The sequence below is a fragment of the Prionailurus viverrinus genome, chromosome E2 (assembly GCF_022837055.1).
Source record: "Prionailurus viverrinus isolate Anna chromosome E2, UM_Priviv_1.0, whole genome shotgun sequence".
Taxonomy (NCBI): domain Eukaryota; kingdom Metazoa; phylum Chordata; class Mammalia; order Carnivora; family Felidae; genus Prionailurus; species Prionailurus viverrinus.
In genome coordinates, this window is record NC_062575.1 from 53875869 (window position 1) to 53900505 (window position 24637).

Sequence of the window (24637 nt, forward strand, 5' to 3'; positions counted from 1 at the left end):
CTAAAAGTTCAAAGTTTTAATCCGAATTTGGACAAGTATCGGGAAAAATCAAACTTTGGAGATACACACTTCTCCTCAGGCCACCATGGAGACCAGACCACGCCCCCACTGCGCCCTGAGTGGCTCCAGATCTCCGGGCGGTACCTCGAGGCCACGCCCTCACATCCCGATTGGCTGCGGCGCTCGCGTGGGGCAGGTCAGAAGCTGGACTGCAGCAGAGTGACCCGCAGAGGCCACGCCCCCTCCTCTTGGGTCAGGGCGGGAGGGGCGGTCCTGGATTCCCACGTGGGCTCCCAAGAGGCGGGGCCTGCGCCACGCCCACTACCCCGGTGGGAGCACCCAGCCGAGCTGGAATTACTGGAATTAGCCACTGGAGACCTCGGGGGCGAGGTCACCTGGGGGGTGGGATCTGACGGAGGCGGTGCCGCGGGGGGAAGAGGGTCTCCTCGGGAGTCCAAATGTCCACCTGCATAGCACGATTGGGGGGATGAGAATGGCAAACTTTGGGACACAGGAGTCCAGACCCCCAGGCCTTTCCTCTCAGACCCAGGAGTCCAGTCCCCACCCTCTCCTCCCTCAGACCCACAGGTCTGGCCCCAACCCCCTCCTCCCCCAGACCCAGGAGTCCTGAAACCCTGTCCCCTCCTTCCTGAGATCTGGACCTTCGGAGCCCTCAAGGGCACTTTCCTCATCAAGACAAAGGATTTCCAGCAGCTCTCAGACTCCTCCCGACCTGCACCAAGGATTCCAGACTCTGTCTGGCTCCCTCTTCCCTAAAACCCAGGAGTCCAAGATCCCCAGCCCCTCCTCACCTGTCATCATTCTGTGCCACTGCGACGCCTCAGTGGCCAGAGCTTGAGAGAGGCTGAGGACTCTCTCCCGGTGACCTTCGGATGTTGGCAAATAAGGGGTGGTGGTCCTCGGACTAGAAAAAAAGAGATTTGGGGGGGTGTCTACAATTAGCCAGTACCACAGGGCCATGCATGTCCTCCCAGGAGTTGTAGTCCCTAGCACATGTCTCTAAATGACTTTAAACAGAGCTTGCATTATGGGATTCATAGTCTATTCCTTGTTAAATTTCACCCGCTTTCCTAACAGAGAAAAGGAGTTTCATATCTATCCAGTTCTGCAGTTTGGGAAACTCCAGTTCTCACTGCGGATCCTGGCCTTTCTGGTGGCCCAGGAATTCAAGCATCTCTAAAAGCTTCTGCAGTCTGTATATCTTAGTACTCAAGAGACAGCAACCAGCCTTTGGCAAATTGATTTTCTGCTTCCTGCCTCACTTTCCACTTCCTTACCTGCTCCAGGATCCAGAGCTTCTGAGCCATTTGGGGGCTCCTGAGTGTCCCTGGACAGGCTGCAAAGGAATCGGGGCATTAAAATTCCTCACCTGGAAGTCCTCATGGTCTGATTTGGAGGGTGAAATGAAGGGGGCTCAGAGAGGGAATGAAATTGCCCCAGAGACACTGACAATGTTTAACTTTACACGCACTCCTGGAAAACAGCAAGGGTTAAGAAAGTACCCCCCCCCACCCCCGCCCCCAGCCATTTGCATTCGGGGAAATGGCTTACTGCAAAGCACCCTTCTCCATATGACCTACATAAGACTGACAAATGACCACCCTCTTGTTCACCTATGACAAGACAAGGCCAGAAACAGACCCTCCAAATTCACAATTTACGCCTCATAATGGAGTAGCTGAGCTGTTGGTCCCCTCTAACCCCCTCTAACACCCCTGAGCTGTTGGTGTCTGGCCGAGACACCTTCTGATTACAAAAACAATCCCAGCTGTAAAATGACCCACCTAGGACTTGTCTAATTCCTCCTAGAAAAGTCTCACACACATCGTGCTGATCGTATCTTCAGCTCTGGAATGCTCTCCCTATTGCAACAGTATGAATATAATCATCTCCTTACTTGCTCACTTCCCTCCCCAACCCCCGCCCCCCCCCCCCCCCCGGCTTTGATCACGCAGAGGAACTAAAAAAGAAAAGCTGGGCCCACAGTCCAGACCTGTGACCCCCCCCCCCCCATTCTGAAGGAAGAACAACACTGGTGAAGCGACACTGTCTCTGCCTCCCCTGCCGCACCCCCACCCCACTAGGGGAGCCATCACATGGGCACACAGATCAGGGGTGAGTCTGGAAACCCAGTTCTGGGTCAAGCGGGAGAGAAATCCCCATTTTACAGAGAAGGAAACTGAGCCTCAAACTTGAAGCAGAGGATCCGTTACCACCCCACCTTGCGCCCTCTGTTCTTCCCCTCACCCTTTGTTCTCTGTCAGGCTGGCGTCTGGCTGGGGACAGTGTTCTCCCCAGAGTGAGGTGCCGGGGGGAAGCAGGGCGAGGGAGAGGCCGTCCAAACTCCTGGTTTCTGCGTATTCTCTCCATCTGCTCTTGGGCACTCATCCGAGGCCGGGCGAGGGGGGCCTGGGGAGACGAGGAACGCTTGAGGCCCCAACCTTGCTGCTCCCCTTAATCTCTTCCCTGAACCTCTCTCGGCCTCCAGTCTTGGCCTCTCCCATTAAGGTCCCCACCAGATTCAGGGCGATCTTTCTGCGCCGAGAGCAGACTTTGTCCTCCCGCGGCTCCGAGCACCCTCAGGATGTTTAAGGCCCAACCGGCCTCTCTGGCCTCAGTTTCATCAGCTGCCCTGTTGGAATCCAAACCCCCAGCCCGACAAGCACCCACACTTCCTGAACATATCCAGCTTCTCTGCATGAGTAGTCGAGATTCTGGTTTTTTTTGTTTTTGTTTTGTTTTGTTTTTACTCTTTATTTGTTTATTTATCTGTGTATTATTTTTTTTAGTGTTTATTTATTTTTGAAAGAGAGGGACAGACAGAGTCCAAGCTGGGGAGGGGCAGAGAGAGAGGGAGACACAGAATCCGAAGCAGGGTCCAGGCTCTGAGCCGTCGGCACAGAGCCTGACATGGGGCTTGAACTCACGAACCGCAAGTTTACGACCTGAGCTGAAGTCAGACGCTTAACTAGCTGAGCCACCCAGGCGCCCCAAGAAACAACTCTTGAGTCAACTTAGACACAGCAAAAGGAAGAATGAGATGTATTTAAAAAAAAAAATTTTTTTAATGCTTATTTACTTTGAGAGAGAGAGAGTGAACAAGTTGGGGGAGGGCCAGAGAGAGAGGAGAAAGAGAATCCCAAGTGGGTTCTGTGCTGTCAGTGCAGAGCCCAATGTGGGGCTCGATCCCATGAACCATGAGATCATGACCTGAGCCGAAACCTAGAGTCAGACGCTCAACAGACTGAACCACCCAGGCGCCCCAAGAAGGAGATGCATTAACTAAATTGTCAAGAGGATCGACTTGGGTTGGCCTTTGAAATGATCTGGGGAGCTCTATCTGGCCGTCAAAATCAGAAGAACAACACACACAGGGAAAATGCCGCATATAACTGGAGTCGGCCCCCACAGGCCAAGGAACCAGCAGAAGCTAGGACAGGGGCCTCAAACAGATCCTGGCACCTTCAGAGGGAACACGGCCCTGCTCACACCTTGATCATGGGCTTCTAGCCGGAAGAGCTTAAAACGAAAGAGGACAGGGGCCCCTGGGTGGCTCAGCCGGTTAAGCCTCCGACTTCGGCTCAGGTCGTGATCCCGCAGTCTGTGAGTTCGAGCCCCGCGTCGGGCTCTGTGCTGACAGCTCAGAGCCTGGAGCCTGCTTCGGATTCTGTGTCTCCCTCTCTCTCTCTGCCCCTCCCCCACTCATGCTCTGCTCAAAAATAAATAAAATCATTAAAAAAAATTAAAAAACAAAAAAACAACGCAAGAGGACAGAGCTAAATCAAAGGCGGGGAGGGGGAGGGAAGAAAAGTGCGCTAAAAAGAAACCAGAAGTCTGGAGAGAACCCCAAGGGTGTGGCCAGACAACCCGTTTGCTAAGAGATTAGGCATGTGACATGGGGATCCAGGAAATCATCTCAGCAGGAACACTGCCAGTTGAATAGGAGGGGACAGACAGGGACTGAGATGCAGGAAGGCTGTCAGGACTTGTCAGCTGCTCCGGGCAGGAGACAGGCAGATGGGGCTCTCCAGCCGCAGACATGTGTCCTTAAGGAAAGGGGGCCATGTGGACACAGACACATACAGGGAGCTAGCCACAGATAAGACACAACAAAGCTGCAGCTATAAGACCCCAAGCAGAGCTCTCTGACCCGGAGACATACCATCCGAGCTTCTGGGCCATGACCTTCAGGCAGTGACCTATGGAGTGTCCCACGCTGTGAGGGACTTCTCCCACAGGAGATGTTCATTGCTCTGAATTGGACCACCCTGCAGTTGGCGGATGGGGTTCTGGAGGCCAGAGTTCTGGGCTCCTGAGCGGCCCTGTACAGATGTATGTGTTGCTCACTGCCCAAGGACTGAGCCCTCCACCGACCAAGTCATGCTCTGCCCTCCCAGAGGGGGTGCGTGCCTGTCTCCGAACTCACAAAAAGGCTTCCTGTAGGCTAGCAGAGATGCTGGCTTTAGAAACATTTGTACCAGCTGTTTCCCTAGTAAATTCCCCATTTGGTAAATTCTAACCTACTCTTGAAGGTCTCTCTACCTCCAGGAAACCGTCCCGCAACACGCCTAGGCTGAGTCTGGGAGCTGCCCGCTGGTGTCCCCCAGAGCCCCTGAGCTATTGCCATTGCACCACGCACACACCTCCCTCTCTTCTCATCGTGATCCCGTCTGAGGCTCCCCAAAGCCTGAGATGTGGCCTGATTCAGCTCAGCAATCACAGCGTCCAGCGAAACCCAGTACACACGAGCCCAGGGCCCACAACAGCCCCGATGGATGCCTTGAATAATCTCAAACTTGAAGTTCGGAATTAATCAGCATATTCAAACCTGGATTCCTCACCTTCCCTCCACTGTCTCCTGCATGGTAACTGGCACTGCCCCAGAGGCCCAGGCCAAGGACCCAATCGTCACTCCCCGACTCCTCATACCCTACCTGTAATGTGCCAAGAAATCTTACTGGCTCCACCTTCCAGATCAGTTCCAAAAATCTCCTATGTGCAATTCTACTTCCTCCCTCCCTCCCCTGCCACTGCAAAAAAAAAAAAACAAAAAAACCAAAAAAACAAAAAACCTAAAAACGGACACGTTTTCTTAAACTTGGTGCCGATATCCACCTGGTATTATGACGTACAGCATCGTCACCTGAGTCTCAGCACATCCTCTGTCAGGCGGGCCCCTGCCATCCCTGGCTACTTTCTTGCTTTTTGTTATTTATGACTTTTGGTTTAAACTGATCTCCAAGATAAACGAAGGAGCCAAAGACAGCCCCGTGGGTTACGGTGAAAAGAAGCAACAGAAATATTGGTAACGGGCACCTGGGTGGCTCAGTTGGTCGAGCGACCGACGATTTTGGCTCAGATCATGATCTCACAGTTAGTGAGATTGAGCTCCGTGTCAGACTCTGTCCTGGGTGTGGAGCCTGCTTGGGATTCTCTCTCTCTCTCTCTCTCTCTCTCTCTCTCTCTCTCTCCCTCTCTCTGTCCCTCCCCCGCTCGCGCTCCTGCTCTCTCTCTCTCTCTCTCTCTCAAAATAAATGGATAAACTTACAAAGAAAAGAAAAGTAAAGAAAAAAAGAAATATCTGTGACTTCTAAGAGCTCAGAAGAAAAATCCAAGCACAGATTTAGGGCTCCGAGAATGTTTCAAATGGCCCTGCAGGGGGCGCCCTGGCTGGTGAATTCAGTCCAAAGACTGGGCAACTCTGATCTCAAGATGGTGAGTTCGAGCCCCACATTGGGGGTGGAGAAAAAGACGAAATACGTGGTCAGTTCTCAGGGAGCAAGAATCCCCAGCCCCTTCAAGCGTCCGTCCAGCCGGACCAAGAATCAAATTCACACAAGACAGATTAAGCGGAGAAATCCAAATGTAACAGCGGACGCACGGGGAGTCCGCACGGACGTGGAGATTCCAGAGGCAGTCAGGCAAAATGAGGTATGCATATCATTCCGAACCAAGGACAAGGGGGTAGGGGCCTGGGACTCTGGAGGGAAGGGACGCACTTCACAGAGAGACGAGAAGAGGAGGAGGTATTTGGTAATGAGATGGTTGTCCTGCCATACAGATGGGCCACTCAGATAAAACTTATCTCAGCCAATAACCCTTATTCTGGGAAAGAGCTCCGATTTCGATTTTTCTATGTAGTTAAGGGAGGCACCAATGTTTCTCTTGGGCCCCCAGGGTCTCGATTGCCTTTAGCTCAGAATAATCTTCATGCTAAAGTGGCCCATCTTGGGGAGGCCTGCCCTCAGCCCTTACACAGTTCATTGCTGACCTTCAACAGTGTGGATTTATTAAGTGACCAAGAGATCCCAACAGATTTGCTCAATTAAAATGAGACACCCCAGGGGCGCCTGGGAGGCTCAGTCGGTTAAGTGGCCAACTTTGGCTCAGGTTTATAGGTTCAAGCCCCGCGTCAGGCTCGGTGCTGACAGCTCAGAGCCTGGAGCCTGCTTTGGATTTTGTGTCTCCCTCTCTCTCTGCTCCTCCCCCACTCATTCTCTCTCTCTCTCTCTCTCTCTCTCTCTCTCAAAAATAAATAAACGTTTGGGGCCCCTAGGCAGCTTAGTCGGTTAAGCGACAGACTTTGGCTCAGGTCATGATCTTGCGGTTTGTGAGTTCGAGCCCCATGTCGGGGTCTGCTCTGACGGCTCAGAGCCTGGAGCCCACTTCGGAGTCTGTGTCTCCCTCTCTCTCTGCCCCTCCCCCGCTCATGCTCTGTCTCTCTCTCTCCCTCTCTCTCTGTCAAAAATAAATAAAACATTAAAAAATTTTTTTAAAAAGTGCCTGGTATTTATAATCAATTTAAAAAAATATTTTTTCAATGTTTATTCATTTTTGAGAGAGAGAGAGAGACAGAATGGGAGCCCGGGAGGGGCAGAGAGAGAGGGAGACACAGAATGTGAAGCAGCCTCCAGGCTCCGAGCTGTCGCACAGAGCCCGACTCGGGGCTGGAACCCACAGACTGTGAGATCAGGACCTGAGCTGAAGCCGGATGCTCAACCGACTGAGCCACCCAGGGGCCCCTATAATCAATTTTTATTCCACGGAACTCAATCGATCATTCGGTTGTTTGTTGGTATATTTTTAAAAACTTGACATTTAAATTCAGACGTTATTTATAAACCAAATCCCGTTTAAGTATGAACATTCATACACATTTCTAGAGAAATCTAACGTGTTTGATTAAGGGTGGCGCTGTGGGGGGATATTATAGAATACACAGTATATGCATATTACCAGCCTGGAATCTGCAAATGTTTGCATTTTGAATTACATCTGGTCCCGAGAGTTTTGGATAAAACCGGTGTAACAAGAATCTGCCTCCCTCTCAACATCTCCACTCCTTCTAACCTAGTGGAAATGACCGTCATCTCCTGCCTGGACTGTCCTCACTGGGTCCCGGCCTCAGCGCTCGCCCTGCGGCTTGTTCCCCGCACGGCCGTCAGAGGGCGCCGGTTTCCGCTTCGGGCAGCTCAGAACCCTCCAGGGCTCCGGGCTCACCTAGGGCCACAGGACCACGCATGCGCGATCCATGCCCTTGACCCATGTCTCCTGCCCTCTCCCCCTCTCCCCCTCGCTGGCTTACTCGGTTCCAGACACACTGGCTTTCTACCTGCTTCCGCAACACCGCAGGCCCAGTCCTGCCCCAGAGCCTCTGCAAAGGCTATTCCCCTTGCCTATAACGCTTTTCCACCAGATATCCCCAAGGCTCGCTCCCTCACCTCCTTCAGGTAGCTAGCTGCACAAGTGTCACCTTTGCATGAGGCTTACCCTAGACCAAGCCATTTACAATTGCACCCCTTCTTCCGGCATTCCAGACCTTTTTGCTTTTACCTCTTCAGCACTTATAACGTATAAAATAATGTACAGTAAATTATAATCTGCCTCTTCCCACTAGAATGTCACACTCCTCAGGGAAGGATTTTTTTTTTTTTCCTCGTTCTGTTCACGTGTGTGCCCTCAGCGCCTGAACAGCTCTGTGCAATAGAACTTTCTGTGATGGTGGCAATGTTTTGTATCTGCCCTGTCCAACAGGGTAGCCTCTGGCCAAGTGTGGCTCCTAAGAATTTGAAATGCAGTGAGTGCAAGTGAATTTTTTCATTTTACTTCATTTTAGTGCATTTTTTTAAAGATTTTATTTTAAAGTGATCTCTACACCCACCATGGGGCTCGACCTCACAACCCCGAGATCAAGAGTCACACGCTCTACTGCCTGAGCCAGCTGAGCCAGCCCCTCGTTTTAATTCATTGATTTCTTTTAAGTGTTTACTTATTTATTTTTGAGAGACAGAGGAGGAGGAGGGGCAGAGAGAGAAGGAGAGAGAATCCCAAGCAGGCTCCGTGCGGTCAATGCAAAGCCTGATGCAGGGCTGGGACTCACGCACCGTGAGATCATGACCTGGGCCGAAATCAAGAGTCGGATGCTTAACAGAGTTCAGCCACCCAGGTGCCCCAAATTATAATTCATTTAGGCTTAAATAATCACATGTGGCGACTGGCTACCTTATTGGACAGCCAAAGGGATATTTAATAAATATTTGTCGAATGAATGAATGAGATACTACATCTAGGCACTATTTTCCACCTAATGGGCATTCACTTAGTTTGAATACTCACATCAGCTCTAGGCGGTAGGCGCTCCTATTAGGTCCGTTTTGTGGATGAGAACATAGAGGCAGAGAGGTTTAATAACTGACCCCAAGTCACACAGCTTAGAAGCAGCAGAGACAGAATTCCATCCCAACACTCAGCCAGTGTCTCTCTCTGCTCTGGGGTGTGGCCCTAGAACTCCTTTGTCGCAGCTGTCTCCCCAGAGTGGGGGGTGGTCAGATTAAAGGGTTACAGGATGGACCCGAGGAGGCTGGATGGGCTGCCTACCTTGGTTCCTGGCGGTGGGGAAACAGGACGACGACTCTCAGGGCTGGAGGCCCGGGAGACCCTTGGCGATCCAAGACCTGGGAGGACAGAACGGGACTTGGTGAGGACAGGAAATGCCAAGCAAGTCCCACCCGGGCCAGGACACTCACCTGGGCGAGGGCTGGGGAGGTCTCTGTCACCCCCGGGCGGCCGCCCCCAGTCGGCCTCAGGGGACCTGGATGAGCTCGGTTCCAAGGACTCAGGCAGGCTCTGGTGTGGTCGGGAAAGGAGAATAACGCGTACCGTTGTCAGTTTTCAGGCACTTGGCCATCAAGACACAGCATGGGGAGGAGTTAAGACTGAAAACCAGGAGCCAGACGTCCTAGTTTCACATCCCAGCTCTGCCACCTAGGAACTGTGCAACCTTCTCCAAGTTACTTTCCCTCTCTGGGCCATACTTCACCTTTGAATCCATGTCTGAAGATTGAATGCATGCATGTAAGGCACTTAGAACAGTGCCTGGCACATAGCAAGGCACTTTAAATGCAAGGTTTTATACTGATTATGCATCTGGCGCCGTGATAAGCACTTTATTCGCATTATCTCACTGCATCCCCTCCTGCAAGGTGGCAATTATTATCCCTATTTAACGTAAGGGGAGGGGTGCTTGGGTGGCTCAGTAGGTTAAGGGTCTGACTTGGGCTCAGGTCACGATCTCACAGTTCATGAGTTCGAGCCCCATGTAGGGCTCTCTGCTGATCAGCACAGTATCCTAGATACTTCCAGAGCCTAGGATACCTGCCTGGGGTTGGTTAGCTGAGAGAAAGAAAGGGAGAGAGAAAAAGGGGAGTGGGTGATGAGTTGGGCCAGGGCAGATGGGACAGGGAGCTGGGGGTGGGGAGAGAGGCTTGTGCGTCTCACCTCCCTCTCTGAGGACTCCTCGCCTTGCAGTGCAGGGGATGGGGAGTCAGGTTCAGCGTTGGGGGGTGGTTTCTGGGGGCCCCCCAGACCTGCCAGCGTGTCTTCCACCATCCATAGTTGCTGCTGAGCAGATGCTCTGTCCTGGGGGGGGAGGAGAGAAATCCGCTACTCAAAAGGTGGGAAAATGCCAGGAGGGTTAAAGATGGGTCTGAAATCAGCGAGGCCGTATTTATGGAGTCATAAACGCATGATGTGTGCATGTGGAGGCTCTATTTGTGGATATCCATTTCCATACAGATATCCCTTTGACCCATCACAATTTATCACAAACACTGGCTTTTTTTTTTTTTAACTTTTTAATGTTTATTTATTTTTGAGAGAGAGAGTGGGAGAGAACGGGGCAATGGGTGGGGACAGAGATTTCTGCACAGAGTGAGGTTACTCGGATAATTTTATCCTACTCTTTAAAAAAAATTTTTTTTTAATGTTTATTTTTGAGAGAGAGAGAAAGAGGGCCACCAGGGGAGGGGCAGAGAGAGAAGGAGGCAGAATCTGAAGCAGGCGCCAGGCTCTGAAATGTCAGCACAGAGCCCGACGCGGGGCTTGCACTCTTGAACTGTGAGTTCGTGACCTGAGCCGAAGTCAGATGCTTAAGCAACTCAGCCACCCAGGCGCCCCCAACACTGTCTTTTCTATACTGCTCTGCAGTTATCTCCATTATAAGTTTGAGAGCATATAAATATATGTGAATCTGCTCTTGAATATCCTATTCTATCCCTTTTGTCTATTTGTCTAAACTTGTGACATTAGTACACTGTCTTATTAACTGTAGCTTTGCAGACAGACATGACATTCACTTGCCTTAGTCCTCCAGCTTTGTTTTTGGAGGCTGCCTTGGCTACTCTTAGTCTTTTGCCCTGATGGATACAATTTAGAGTCATTTTGTCAATCTCTACACAGAAACCTCCCAGATTTGTACTGGGATTGTAAATCCCCACTGGGGAAATTAATCTGGAGAGACTACATCTTTATAGTATGGTATCTTTCCTATCCATGAACATGGTATATCTCTCCATTTATATAAGTCTTCTTTAATTTCTCTCAGTGATGTTTTACGGCATGCCGAATAGATGCCTTGCGTATCTTTCATTAGATTTCATCCTGGATATTTTACTTGTTTATGTCAATTACAAACACTATTGTTTATAAATACTCTCTATTCATTTGGTACTAACATACAGGAAGACCAGTGATTTATGCGTATTATCCTCGCATTCAGTGACCTTGATGAATTTGTTTATTCTACTAGCTTATCCAGAGATTATTTTGGATTTTCTACATATATACAATCATGTCATCTATAAATGAAAATAGGTTTACTTCTTTTTCTCTGCTCCTCATACCTTTATTTGCTAGACTTGAGGTGAAGGCTTTTCTCCTTTTTACAAAAATACATGGACTGATTTTCAAGTGTTAAAGTAACCTTGAATTCCTGTAATAAACCTAATTTGGTTCCTTGCATATACTGCTGGTGCCAAGTGATTTTTAACACCAGTGGGGAGGGGGGTTAGCAGTGAGAGTGGATTTTAGGAAGGAGGGGGAGGGGTTTAACATGCAGAGAGCAGCGCTTAAATCTGAGTATGCATTTAATACTAGAAGTCAACGTTTTAAACTAAAGATATATGATCTAGAAACTTGATTATTAGGCTTAGAATGAAGAAGTAGGGTAGGGGGTGAGCCTGGCGGGCTCAGTTGGAGGAGCATGTGACTCTTGATCTCAGGGTTGTGAGTTCAAGCCCCATGTTGGATGTAGCGATTACTTAAAAATAAAATCTTTAGGGGCACCTGGGTGGCTCAGTTAAGCATCTGACTCTTAATTTCAGCTCAGGTCGTGATCTCGTGGTTCGTGAGATCCAGCCCCAAGTGGGGCTTTGCACTAACAGTTCGGAGCCTGCTTGGGATTCTCTCCCTCCCTCTCTCTGTCCTTCCCCTGCTTGTGCTCTGTCTCTCTCAAAATAAATAAACATTAAAAAAAAATAGGGCACCTGGGGGGCTCAGTCGGGTGAGCCTCCGACTTCAGCTCAGGTCATGATCTCACGATCCATGGGTTCAAGCTCCGCATCATGCTCTGTGCTGGCAGCTCAGAGTCTGGAGCCTGCTTCCGGATTTTGTGTCTCCCTGTCTCTCTGCCCGTTCCCCCCCCGCCCCAGAAAAAAATAAATAAATATTAAAAAAAAAAAAAAAAGTAGTGAAGCTTGAACCAAGTGATTGGATTTGAAACTAGAAATTCCGGAGGATAAATGAAACAGCAAAAGTCAGGACACAGGATGTGGCAGGGCGGAGGGGTGAAATTTTGAACCAGAGGACAGGGCTTCAAAATTAGAGGAGAGATTTAGAACCAGAAGAGAGAGTGATTCCAAACAGGTGTGTCTTAAAACGAAGGGCAAGGTCTTAACTACAATAAAGGGTTCAAAATGTAAGGAAAGGATGTAAGGGGAGGAGTTTGAAACGAAGTGGGAGGGGCTTAAATGCCAAAAGGGTTTCAATGGCGGACAAGGAGCCGAGGGTGGAGTGTGGGGTCTTGGGGCAGGGGTATGTATACCTGGGGGGAACCAAGGTGCAGCAGGTACTCCAGAGTCTCTCTCAAGCTGCCCAGTTCCTGTTCCAGGCTGTTGTATGTGTCCCAAACCCGCTCTCGCTCCTCAGGTGCCCAAAACAGGGAAACACAGGGTTAGTACGCCCACCCACCAGATCTTTCCCCACTCCATTTTTTCCCAGCCAGAGGAGGAGGAAGGAAGGCAGGCCTGGTCCCCAGTGCCCAGACCGGGGCGGGGGGGGGGGGGGGGGGGGGGGACACACGACACATATGAACTACAATTCCCAAGAGCCCCTTTGCTCAGACTACTAGGATTCCCCAGAGTCTATAAGGAACCTGCCATTCCAATGAGCTGCTAGTGTAGACGAATAACAGTTTTCCCTAAATTCTCTGATTACCTCTGAACTCCGCTAGGGTGGAAGAGTCTACAGATCTAATAAATTCTTGGGACAGTCAAGACAGAGAGAGAGAGAGAGAGACCCCCAGGGTCTCTAAGCACCCCCAAGGAAGAATCATTATCATCACAGCTAATATTTATTAGGTGCTTACTATGTACTCGGCACCACACTTAGCTCTCATTTATTTAATTCTTGTGAGGTAGGTATTATTAATGTCCCCATTTTACAGATAACAATAATTATAGCTAACATTTAAATATTTCTTACCATCTACCAGGTACCTAACTTTTAAATATTCACAAATATATGATATATACATGATATATGTAGAAAATATATTACATAATATATAAGTGTTAAATCATCACTCATTTAATATATGTTAGATATATATAACATATATACTCTATATATTTATATATAGATTATATGTTTAAATATGTATGTATTTAAGAAATTTTTACAACGACCGTATGTACTAAATACTATTTTTATCATTTCAAGTTCATAGAAGAGGCATCTGCGGGGGCAACCGGGTGGCTCAGCCGGTTGAGCGTCTGACTCTTGATTTCGGTTCGGGTCATGATCTCACTGTTTGGAAAGGAAGCCCCGGGTCAGGCTGTGCACTGGCTGTCGAACCTGCTTAAGATTCTCTCTCTCCTTCTCTGTCTACTCATCTTCTCTCTCTCTCAAAAAAAAAAAAAAAAAAAAAAAGAGAGAGAAAGAGAGAGAGAGAGAGGCATCTAAGGCCCAGAGGGGTCAAGTAACTTTTCTAAGGTCACACAGCAGGAGCTGAGATTCAAAACCAGGAAGCCCATGTCAAATTCACCCTCTCAAACCACTAAATTAAGTCTGCTGTTTGTTGGCTGTTTGCCCCTCACTCTCTAAGACCGTCAAGATGACTGGTTTAAAACCTGGAAAGAGGGGAATGCTCAAGAACCACCTTCCCATAAGCCTCTGCTGGCAGGTCCCCTTCACTGACAACTTGTAGCGTCCTCAGGCCTCCTGGGAGGGCATGCTCCTTCCTAGACGCTCACCTGAGTCAGGTGACACAGAGTGGCCCTCACACTGACCAGTCGGTCCTGCAGGAGGCGCTGGCGCCCCCAGGCCCTCCCTGGAGCCGCGGCCTCCCTGGTTGTCTGGCTCAGCTGCTGCCTGGTCAACTCCAAGGCTGCTTCTAGCTGCTCCTGCACCGAGACGGAAGGTGGTTCAACTTCTGAATCCATGTACAGCCCCAGGGAGAGAGAGACGGTGTCCTCCCAAATCCTGGGGCACGCTGGGGCTCAGGAAGGGAGAGATGGGTGGAGAGGCCAAGAGTCCTCCCCCGTTTCAGAGCCTCATACCTTCTCCTCTTGCCTCTGGTCTATCTCCTCCTGTAGCCTCCTCAGGAGCCGGTCCTGCCCACACAACTTGGTCAACAGGGTCTGGAAAGAGGAGGACAGGAGCTATTTATGGACCAGATCTGGCTCTTCCCCTGTCCTCCCTGTGGCCACGGCCACCACCACCGCCACCGTCTAAAGCATTCTCTTCCCGCCTCTGAGAACTCGGCAGGGGTTGGGCCAGGGAGGACTTACATCTGTCTCCAAGCTTTGGTGAAAAGCTGAGTCTAGGGGGGGACCCGGCTGAGGAGAAAGAGAAAAGCCAGGGGTCACATGGACAGACAGGTCTTTGTTGTAGCTCAGTGCTGAATCAAGCCCTGTTTCTAATGACAGACACCTTTCTCCTTATTAGCTTTGTTCCAAGCTTTAGCAAACCTCAGTAGACCAACCGCCAGAGTCTTGGCTTTAGGGAGATCCAATGGGCTCTGTTACCAAACAGCTATAGCCATGTTATGACTCGGGGAGAAAATTCAGACATTCCTTTTTTATTTTTTTTTTTAATTTAAAAACTTTTTTTTTTTTTTAAATGTTTATTTACTTTTGAGAGAGAGAGACAGAGAGAGACAGAGCACGAGCAGGGAAGGGGCAGAGAGACAGAGGGAGACACAGAATCCGAGGCAGGCTCCAGGCTCCGAGCCATCAGCACAGAGCCCGATGCGGGGCTGGAACTCACAGACCGTGAGATCATGACCTGAGCCGAAGTCGGACGCTCCCAGGCACCACACAGACATTTCTTTTACAAGAGAAAATAAAATAAGGATGCTCACTACTACTGTTACAGTTTCACACACTAGTAGAGATCTTGACCGATGCTATTAGAAAAGAAAAAGAAAAGAAAACGAAGTGTAAGGATAGGAAAGGGAAAAGTAAAACCACTATTATTTACAGATGATATGCTCACCTACCCAGAGAAACCAACAAAATCAAAGAGTGATCAGAATAAGAGAATTCAGGAGCGCCTGGCTGGCTCAATCAGTGGAGCATGTGACTCTTGGTCTTGGGGTTTGTGAGTTCAAGCCCCACGACGGGTGTAGACATTACTTAAAAAAAAAAATTAAAAAAGTAAAAAAAAATAAGACAATGCAGAAAGGATCCCAGATGAAAGATGAAGTTCCAAACATCAATCATATATCTCTATACCATCCATAGCTAGAAAAGAGAATTAAAAAAAAAAAAAAAGGTTGGGGCGGGGGTCACCTGGGTGGCTCAGTTGGTTAAGCGTCCAACTTCAGCTCAGGTCATGATCTCACGGTCCGTGAGTTTGAGTCCCGCGTTGGGCTCTGTGCTGCCAGTTCAGAGCCTGGAGCCCGCTTTGCATTCTGTGTCTCCCTTTCTCTCTGCCCCTCCCCCCTCATGCTCTGTCTCTCTATCAAAAAATGAATAAACGTTAAAAAAAAAAAAAAAAGAAAAAGATACCATTCAAATAGCTATAAAAACTATCGGGAATTTAGGAATTACCTTAACTAAGAGCACACAAGACCCCTGCGGAAAAAAACTTAAAACTCAAATATATACCCGGAAGATGATATGAATGAATGGAGAGATATTCTATATGCATGCCACCCAGTTTGCAACAGTCTTAGGAAACTAACAGAAGAGTCTGCCAAGGGACCTGGAAATACCCAGTCTTCTCTAGGCACACAAGTCCGGGAGATGACATTCTCCATAGCAAAGAAAGCAAGGAAGGGGGCTCTGGCAGATTCAAGGTGCTCCAGGACACCTACCAATAAAACCATGGAAGCCCGGGTCCCGGGAGCTCTCGGGGGGAGCTGGAGATACGTGGAGCCAGAGGGGGCCTGGGAGGAATATCGAAACAGAGATGGTTAGAAATTGGCATGTTTTAGTAACAAATATTAGAGTGGATGTGTCCAGAATTGATGTGACTCAGGAGACTCATTGAGGTTCAGAACTGAGCCCCACAACTTTCTCAACTACCTGTCCTCCAGCTATGTGCCACCGTGGGGACACATAGGATGATACTAATGGGACAAGCCTGGCAAAACAGCCCCAGGGACCAAAGGAAGTTGTAATCTACTCTCACATCTTTGGTGAACTGTAGATATTCTGGGCTACAATCCCATGACGCTCAGAGAAAAATAGCAAGTGAACATCTTGGAAAGAAACTGGAGACACAGACAGATGTAATCCACACTACTTGTCCCAGCATGGTCTTGGAGGACAGTATTTTGGACTACAATCCCCATAATACTTAAGGGGTAATGGCCAGAGACCAGCCCGAAAAGACAGCCCTGAGGACTGATGGGAGATGAAGTTCACTTTCCCTCACATCTGAACCCAGCTGTGATTATGCTGAACCACAATCCCCATGATGCTCAAGGGGCCATGGCCCGCAGACCAGCCTGGAAAGACAGCCCGTAGCCATATGGGAAATGTAGTCCCCTCCCCATTACCTCTCTGCTGACCTGTGTTCTGGCCTCCTGACTCCAGTGCTGGGGACTCCTGGGGGGTCTTCCTCCCCCAGCCTCAGAGGAAGGTCCTCTCCGGGGAGTGGGGGGCCTAGAGAGTGTCTGGCGCTGGGGGCCCCAATCCAGGGCAGGCCGGACATCGATGCGACTCAGAGGGGTATGGGGTCTGGCAAGAGGTGCTATGTCACCCGAGGTCGGAGGGGGTCTGCGCGCAGGAGCAGAACGGGGCCGGGGGAGGCTCAGAGGGGATGGAGGGCGAGAGAGGGGTGTGAACAGGCTGTTGGGAAGAGAGAATAGGGGAACTAGGTCAACTAGAGCCCCTTCACCCCACTACCCACCCAGTCATCATGTGTGCGTCTCCTTCCAATGTGTCTGACGGTCCCTCTGGAGTAGAACTCCCCTCTATTAGCCAGAACATGAATATTTTCCCCCTTTGTGGCATCTCCTCCTTAGGACTTGCCCCCTATGGGTTCTGACCCCATAAGAACTCCAGTAACTCCCACCTACTCAAGAAAGAAAGCTCTAAGCCTTACCGGGAAGCAGTCCCAGTCCCTGCCCTCCTCTTAGGCCACGCCCCCAACTTTTTTCTTTTTCTTTTTTTCCCTTTTCTCCCCCCCCCCCCCCCACCCCCTTCTTCTTCCCCTCCGATGCTCGGCCCTGTAAAACCTTCTTGTCCCAGACTCCGTCAACTCACTCGGGGCTCCTAGTCCTCCGGATCCGAGGTCCAGACTGGAGGTCGGCTGTGGGGCTGGGAGTGAGCAGCCCAGGTCGTCCGCGACCTCTGGACAGCCGAGCCACCTCCGGGGATTCTAAGCTGTGCCTCTCTTCCCCTCTGCTCACCTCCGGGGGGCCACCGGGGCCGCCAGGGCCCTCTCCCGGCTGGGGAAGTGCAGGTGACCTGGGTCGCCCGCTAACAAGTGGGTACAGAAAAAGACAACACTCCTTTGTGCCTCATAACAACCCTTATTCCCACTTCACGGATGAGCACACACGGGAACATACACAGAATAAAGCGAAGGTGGTGCAGTATAAATCATTGTTCCTATTTTGCAGATGGGAAAAATGAGGCCCAGAGTGTGGCAGTGACTAGTGGGGGGGAGGGGGGAGGGGGGAGTGTAACAAGGTCCATCCGGGTCTCTGGACCCAATGTCCCAGACTAGGAGTCTCCAGCCTGAAACTTGGGTCAGGCTGGGGCAGTGACGGTCTTTCTATATTTGACATTCTTTAAGTGGCAGCCTTAGGGATGGAGACTTCCGAGGGAGCCAACCAGGGAGGGTGGAATATCGATGGGCGGGGGCTGGACAAAGTGGTGGGTGGGGGCTAGAAGAGAAAGACTTTGCTGATTGGAGGAGATGAATTTCCCTGGGGGTGGGACTTGAAGGGCGGAGTCTCCTGAGCTACAAGACAAGTGATTGGACATTGACGAGGCAGCGCCCAAAGGGGAGGGGCTGCGGATTAGGTGGACCCAGATTGGACGTCAGGGCCACGGCCAGGACCTATACTCACCAATCGTCCCCCTCTGCGCGAGAGGCCCGGCCCAGCGCCCTCAGCCAGCCCCGCAGGTCCTCCAGCGTGTCAGCGGCCAGAACATAGGTCCTCATGCCTGGGTGCTCTGCCTGCGGGGAAAGACAGTTGGGGACGTGGACGCCCGCGACCTCTAGAAAGGAGGATGCCACGGACCCTGGTCAAGACTTTTTATCTCCAATAATGGATGCCCCAATGACTGCCCCCATTGCCTAGTGCCTTAGTGACCCCAGGGACGGACTCACGGTGAAGGTGAAGCGCCGCCCTCGGGGGGCTCCTGGCCCATCTGGCCTGATACTGTAGCTTGGCAGCAGGACGCTGCCCAGGACGCTCTCCTCGCGGCTGTCTGCAAAAGAGGGGCTGGGCTCAGGGATCACACAGGGATCTGGAGGCCAAGAGGCCAGAGGAAACGGAGGCGGTGGGGGGTGGGGGGGGCCCGTCCACCCCACGCAGGTCAGGGCACTGACCCTTGTAATAGAAGAGGCAATGGCCGGAGAGGACGAACCAGCGGCGTTTCCAGAGGCGCAGCCCGGAGCTGTCCTGGGGAAACAGAGCAGGAGGGGAGGCCTGAGGAGACGGGAAGTAGGGAGAGGAAATGTGGGAACGGAGACAGTGACACCTGGGGACAGGGACCCATAGAGAGAGCGCAACAGAAACGCGTTTGATGCAATGGATTGAGTTGGAGAGCTGGAAGCCAGAGCGTCGTGGTCGAGCGACCATAGATTCTGGACAGTCAGACCTGCGTTTGGTTCCTAGCTCCACCCCTCTCAAACTATGCCATCAGACTAGTCATTTCCTGGCGAGGCCACTTGTGTCTTCTCATGTGTCAACTGGGGATTGAGAAGTTCCTGGAAGGCTGGAACGAGATACTATACAACACGTGGGCAGGCACTTTACCTACCTCGACTCGGTCTGATTACGCTGGAGTCTGAGGCACAGAGAGGCCAGGAAGGTGGCTTGAGCCACAACCCTAATCCTGTATCTCCCCATCTCCTCTGCCAGAACTACTCTCTCTCCAACCTCCTGCCCCTCTTCTCTTCTTCAATCTCTTCCCGCAGAAGCCAGCATGATCCTTTGAAGTTAGAAGCCAGATTGGGGGAGTCCCCTGCTCAAAACAGAGCTTACAGTCACACCTAGAATAAATCTCAAATTATTTACCCTCTCTCTCTTTCTCTTTTTATTTATTTATTTTTTAATTTTTTAATGTTTATTTTTGAGACAGAAACAGATCAAGAGCAGGGGAGGGGCAGAGAGAGAGACGCACGGAATCCGAAGCAGGCTTCAAGCTCTGAGCTGTCAGCACACAGCCCGACGCGGGGCTCGAACTCGTCAACTGCGAGATCATGACCTGAGCCGAAGTCAGACGCTCAACCGACTGCGCCACCCAGGCGCCCCCCTCTCTCTTTTTAATGTAGGCTTCACACCCAGTGCACAGCCCGACTTGGTGCGTGAACTCACAACCCTGAGATCAAGACTTGAGCTGAGTTCAAGAGCCGGACGCTTGGGGCGCCTGGGTGGCTCAGTCGGTTAAGCGTCCGGCTCCTGGTTTCGGCTCAGGTCACGATCTCACGGTTCGTGAGTTCGAGCCCTGCGTCGGGCTCTGCGCTGACAGTGCGGAGCCTGCTTGGGATTCTCTCTCTCCCTCTCTCTCTGCCCTTCCCCCGCTCCCGCACTCTCCCTCTCTAAATAAGTAAGTAAATAAATAAATAAAGTTACCTAAAAAATACATTTAAATAAAAGAGTCGCTTAACTGACTGAACCACCTAAGTGCCCCTCCTTACTCTCTTTTACAGGCTGGCAGGGAATCTCTCACACTTGGTCCTGCATCAGAATCACCAGGAGGGCTTGTTACATTATAGCTTCCTGGGTCCCATGCCCACAGTTCCTGAGTCAGTAGATCTAGGGTGGGTGGGAGCTGACCGTGCCATTTCCAGCAAGTTCCCTGATGATGCTGAGGATACCGGCCAGGGACCACTTTGAGAACCACTGCCCTGCCACTCCTTCTGTCTCAACCCTTGGCTGGCTCCAAACACCAGTCTTTGGCCTGCTGCAGGGCCTTCGGCTTTCGGATTCCCTCGGCCCCCAGATCTTAACACGATCGGCCTCATTCATGTCACGATGTGATGAAGTGATTCATGCCACTTAGGCCTCAACTCAAATGTCATCTCAGAGACGCCTTCCCTGACCAAGAGTCAAATGGTACTCTGCCACTTTTATTTATTTTTAAGTTTTTAAATGTTTATTTTTTGAGAGAGAGAGAGAGAGAGAGAGAGAGAGAGGCAGAGCACAAGTGGGGGAGGAGCAGAGAGGGAGACAGAATCTGAAGCAGGCTCCAGGCTCTGAGCTGTCAGCACAGAGCCGGACGTGGGGCTCGAACTCACACACCGCGAGATCATGACCCAAGATGAAGTCAGTGCTTAACCGACTGAGCCACCCAGGGCCCTGGTTTTTATTTATTTTAGAGAGAGAGAGAGAGAGAGAGAGAGAGAGAGAGAGGGACCAAGACCTGGGGAGGGGCAGAGAGAGGGGGGGACAGAGGATCCGCAGCAGGCTCTGTACGGACACCAGAGAGCCCGATGCAGGGCTCCAACTCACGAACTGTGAGATCAGGACCTGAGCCTAAGCTGAAGGCTTAACGGACTGAGCCACCCAGGCGCCCCCCTCTGCCACTTTTCAGTACATCCTCCTGTGTTACTTCTTCGAAGCAATTCCTACAATCTGAAACAAGCTAATGTATTATCCGTCTCTGCCCTGCCCCATCCTGAATATATTATACTTGTTTGTCTTATCTGGGCTTGGCACCTTGTAAATATTCGGGAAGTGGTTGCTGAATGAACGGGTGCATAGAACAATGACAGAAAAAGGGGGGAAGGATTGTTAGAAACAAACGAGGGGTGGGGCGCCCGGGTGGCTCAGTCTTCAGCTCAGGTCATGATTCCACAGTTCATGAGTTCGAGCCCCGCATCGGGCTCGCAGCTGTCAGTACAGAGCCCGCTTTGGATCCTCTGCCCCCCTCTCCCTCTGCCTCTCCCCCACTTGTGCTCTCTCTCTCAAAACTAAATACATATCTATTTTTTAATAAAAGAAAAACAAAACGCATTTGGAGACTTGGAAGAAGAGAAACAGGGGACAGCCAGGGGGACAGCCTCTAGCATCACTCGATGTCCTTTCCCTTCACCTGCTCACCCCACCTGCTTATGAAGCCAGCCTCGGATGTGCACCGGGAGGTTGGGGTCCCTTCTGAGTGCATTGCCTCTCTTCCCGAAGGCGTGCACCTTGCTTACTGCCCGGGTAGGCTTCTGAGGAGAGAAGGAGGACAGATGTGAATGGGGCCTTGGATGGGCTCGGGGGAGGCGGTGCATTGGGAGTCAGGCAACCCAAGACCCAACCTCAGCCGCCCTCAGAAACCACCCAAGGAGGGGACCGAATTCTGAGATCAGAATTGGATGTGCGCGTTACAGAGCTAACAGACGCTTGTTTTAATGGGCGGACGGAGCTGTTTGGGGGAAAGGAAGAGACTACTGGCTGACGAGGAAGGAATTTGGGGATCAAGGGTCTAACTGAGCCAGAGATGTAGTGCAGTCTTTGGGATCTGAATTGGAGATCTTGCCTGGGAGGTCCCCATAATCAAGAAAGATCTCCGTGCAGAGTCCCTGGTGATGGGTCAGCTGAATGGAAGGATGTTTCAGTGCCAGGGAGTGACATCCCTGAGCACCCATGACCAGAGACGGACGGTTCCAAATCCCTCCCTCCCAATAGGAGAGGAGCCCCTTCTCCTGTCCACCCAGGCATCTCCAGCATCCATAGCCAGGGTCCCCCAGGATGCCCTGCCCCGGGGATGGCACTGAGTTGGGATTGAATCTCTAGATTCTGAGCTTGGTAAAGTCTAAATGAGTGAAGAGACAGGGCAGAAGACAAGGAAATGAATGTCACTGAACTTGGGGCTGGGGCGATGACTTGGGAGGCAACTATCTCAGCCCTCTTGAGAAAGGTCTTTTCCTCCTCGGGTTTCAGAACTGGGTAGATTGGATGCCTGGAGCTGGGACAGGGAGTTTTCAGTCCCAGTCAAGGGTAGTCACCGCCTGAATTCCTGGGGAGAGTCTCATGGCTGGGGAGTAGCCTTAACTTAGCAACCAAGTCAAGCGAGATTGTGACTCTGGCTTTGAATTGGGAAAACAGGAGGGGTGGAGACAGCTGGGAGCGTCTCTAAATTCCTAGCTGGGGCTAGTGGGCAACTGGGGACCTTACTAGGTGTGGCAGATCCCATCGCTAAGGCTCCTGGCTCCTAACAACAGAATCCCTTGAGTTGGCACGGAACCAGGGCTGGGAAAAAAGAGGATGGGGCAGCCCAGAGCCCCGCCTACCTCCCCTCTCCCCCGGCCCTTCCAAGAAGCTCAAACAAACCTTGGTGCTCAGGCTGCCCAGGGAGGAGATGGTGGAGACGCTGCTGGCCAGGCTGAGGCTGCTCCGGGGTCTGCCCTCCTCCATCAAGGGCTTGGGGAGAGAAAGAAAGGGGCTGTGTGCGTGTCTCTGCAGCTGACCCGGCTGGGGACAGAGACGGGGTCAGGGGCTCGCAGGTCGGAGGAGGCTGAGGAGAAAGAGCCTGTTGTCTGGGGACTGGGGGGCTGGGGGAGGCCCTGGCCCGGGACTGCATACCAAGAGCGATGCCAAGAGAGGTGGGCGGCATTGGCAGCTGCGGGGAGGGGGGCAGCTGTCTGCCGCCCAAGACAGGGAATAGGGGCTCCTTTATTCTTGCCCCCTGCACTCTCGCCAGGAATTTGACCCTCTCTGTGCTTAGGGAGCCCCATTCCCTGCCTCTTCGCGGCTGCCCCCAGCTACCTGTCTCCAGCCCTCCCACACGCACCCCTAGGCCATCCCTGCCAAGCCCGGACGCCAGGAATGCACACCCAGGCAGTCCCTCCCAGGCCAGCCAGGGAACTTACCAGCTCTGGGGTCCCAAGGATGGGGGTAAGAGGGCCGTGCGGGCGCTGGGGCACCCAGCTGCAGTCTCCCTCCTCTTCTGGCTCTTGGGTGCTGCCTCTCAGACCCGTCTGCCTTCTCACCTGCTCACTCGCACACGTCTTGCTTTGTGTCACTTCTGGTCCCTCTTGCCTTTTTGTAGGCTCCTAACACCTTGTCTCTGGCCCCAGCTTGTCTATCTGTCTCTAATCTGTCTCTTCCAGTCTCTCTCTGGCTCATTCTCTCCCCTGCCCGCAGCCCCTCTCCCCCCCCCCCCCACCCCACCAGCACTTTCTCTTCCAGTCTTTCTGTTTCTGTTCCAGATCTTTTCTTCTCTGACTCACAGAGTCTCTTTTCCTTAGATCTCCATCTCGTTCTCTCCCCCTCTCTCTCCCTCACACTCAAGCTCTTCCTCTTTCTCTTTCTCTCTCTCTCTCTCTCTCTCTCTCTCTCTCTCTCCTCGTCCCCACCGCCGCTGTTTCCTTCTCTCCCTCAGATCCCCCTGCTTTCTTCCTCCCTCTCCGTTTCTCTTTCCTCTCTGCTGGTCCGCCAGCCGCCCACGCTGCTGTCTCCCCTTCCAATCCCGGCTGACCCCGCCCCTCCCCCCCCCCCCCCCCCCCCCGCCGCCAGCCTGACCCCTGGCTCAGCTGCCCCCACCGCTAAGGGGAGGGGCTGCCCCCCCCCCACCCCGCCCCTGACTCCTGGGTCCCTGCTGGGCCGGATTCCTAACAGTTTGGAGAGGAGAAGCTGTGGCCTGGACTCCAGGGCCCGGGTCATTCATTGGCACCCTGAAGGGAGCTGGGATCCTGGAACTAGAGGGGGCTCAGACTTCTGGGTACCTGAAAAGGTGTGAGCCCGGAGTCAGGACTCCTGGGTTGTTCATGGAGCCGGGCATCCCGGAAGTGTGTTTTTGAGTGGACGGGTCCAGGTTTTCCAGGGAGGAGGGAGTGACCCTGGATTCTTGGGTAGTGGCTAGGGCAGGGTCAAGCGGCCAGGGTCAAACATCTACCCCAGATCCAGGTGAGAACTGTGTTCTAGACTGAGGATGCCCCCCTCGGGAGGGAGACATGGTTCCTGGGCAGATTTGGAGGAGCAAAATTCTGGACCAGGTAGGGGGGAGGGGCCAAGGAACTGGGACGGCGTCCCTGGGCCTGGAACTTGTGGCAGGAGACCCCATTCCCATGAGGTTCAGTTGATGGTACCCAGCCGGGATTTCAGTCTGTGTATGAGCTTTTGTATGAGTTTTAAGTGGGTGAAATCCAGGTGTGGAGCCTTGTGCTTGAGACCAGGAAGGAGTCTGAATTTGGGGGTTAGAATCGACTCACCGGGGGCGCTTGGGTGGCTCAGTCGGCTAAGCCTCGGACTCTTGATTTCAGCCCAGGTCCGTGATCTCATGGTTCGTGGGTTCGAGCCCTGCTTGGGGCACCTCGATATTGGAATTCTCTCCTCTCTCTGCCACGCCCTCTGCTCCCAGGTGCACACTCTCTCTCGAAGTAAATAAACTTTTAAAAAACTAAAAAAAAAAAAAAAAAAAAGAATCCACTCACTAGATATTTG

General features: G+C 51.8%; 1 protein-coding gene across 7 annotated transcripts; it reads right to left on the reverse strand.

The window, feature by feature from the left end:
* Positions 1-42: 42 nt before the first annotated feature.
* On the reverse strand, positions 43-23639 carry PLEKHA4 (pleckstrin homology domain containing A4). 7 transcript variants are annotated; one of them, XM_047836641.1, is made up of 20 exons: positions 23065-23638; positions 22526-22615; positions 21313-21420; positions 18589-18661; positions 18367-18467; positions 18104-18213; positions 17292-17507; positions 16583-16874; positions 15896-15967; positions 14367-14414; positions 14136-14216; positions 13830-13979; positions 12401-12499; positions 9799-9939; positions 9048-9147; positions 8899-8975; positions 2269-2430; positions 1299-1357; positions 813-925; positions 43-466 (listed from the first exon to the last, which is right to left on the reverse strand). In XM_047836641.1, the coding sequence occupies exons 2-20, from the start codon at positions 22607-22609 to the stop codon at positions 198-200; spliced, it is 2355 nt and encodes a 784-aa protein (XP_047692597.1). In that variant the 5' UTR covers positions 22610-22615; positions 23065-23638; the 3' UTR covers positions 43-197. The 7 variants fall into 7 exon arrangements, with proteins under 7 accessions (XP_047692597.1, XP_047692598.1, XP_047692601.1 ...); XM_047836642.1 differs by having other exon boundaries at positions 16595-16874; positions 23065-23637; XM_047836645.1 differs by lacking the exon at positions 17292-17507 and having other exon boundaries at positions 23065-23639.
* Between the last annotated feature and the right edge of the window lie 998 nt (positions 23640-24637).

Excerpts from the sequence above, each read along its gene's own strand:
- PLEKHA4 (XM_047836641.1), bottom strand. The coding sequence starts at position 22,609 with ATGGAGGAGGGCAGACCCCGGAGCAGCCTCAGCCTGGCCAGCAGCGTC. Across the intron at positions 18,214-18,366 it reads GGCGGCGCTTCACCTTCACC|GCAGAGCACCCAGGCATGAG; the intron begins GTGAGTCCGTCC and ends CTTTCCCCGCAG. Across the intron at positions 926-1,298 it reads AGCTCTGGATCCTGGAGCAG|TCCGAGGACCACCACCCCTT; the intron begins GTAAGGAAGTGG and ends CTTTTTTTCTAG.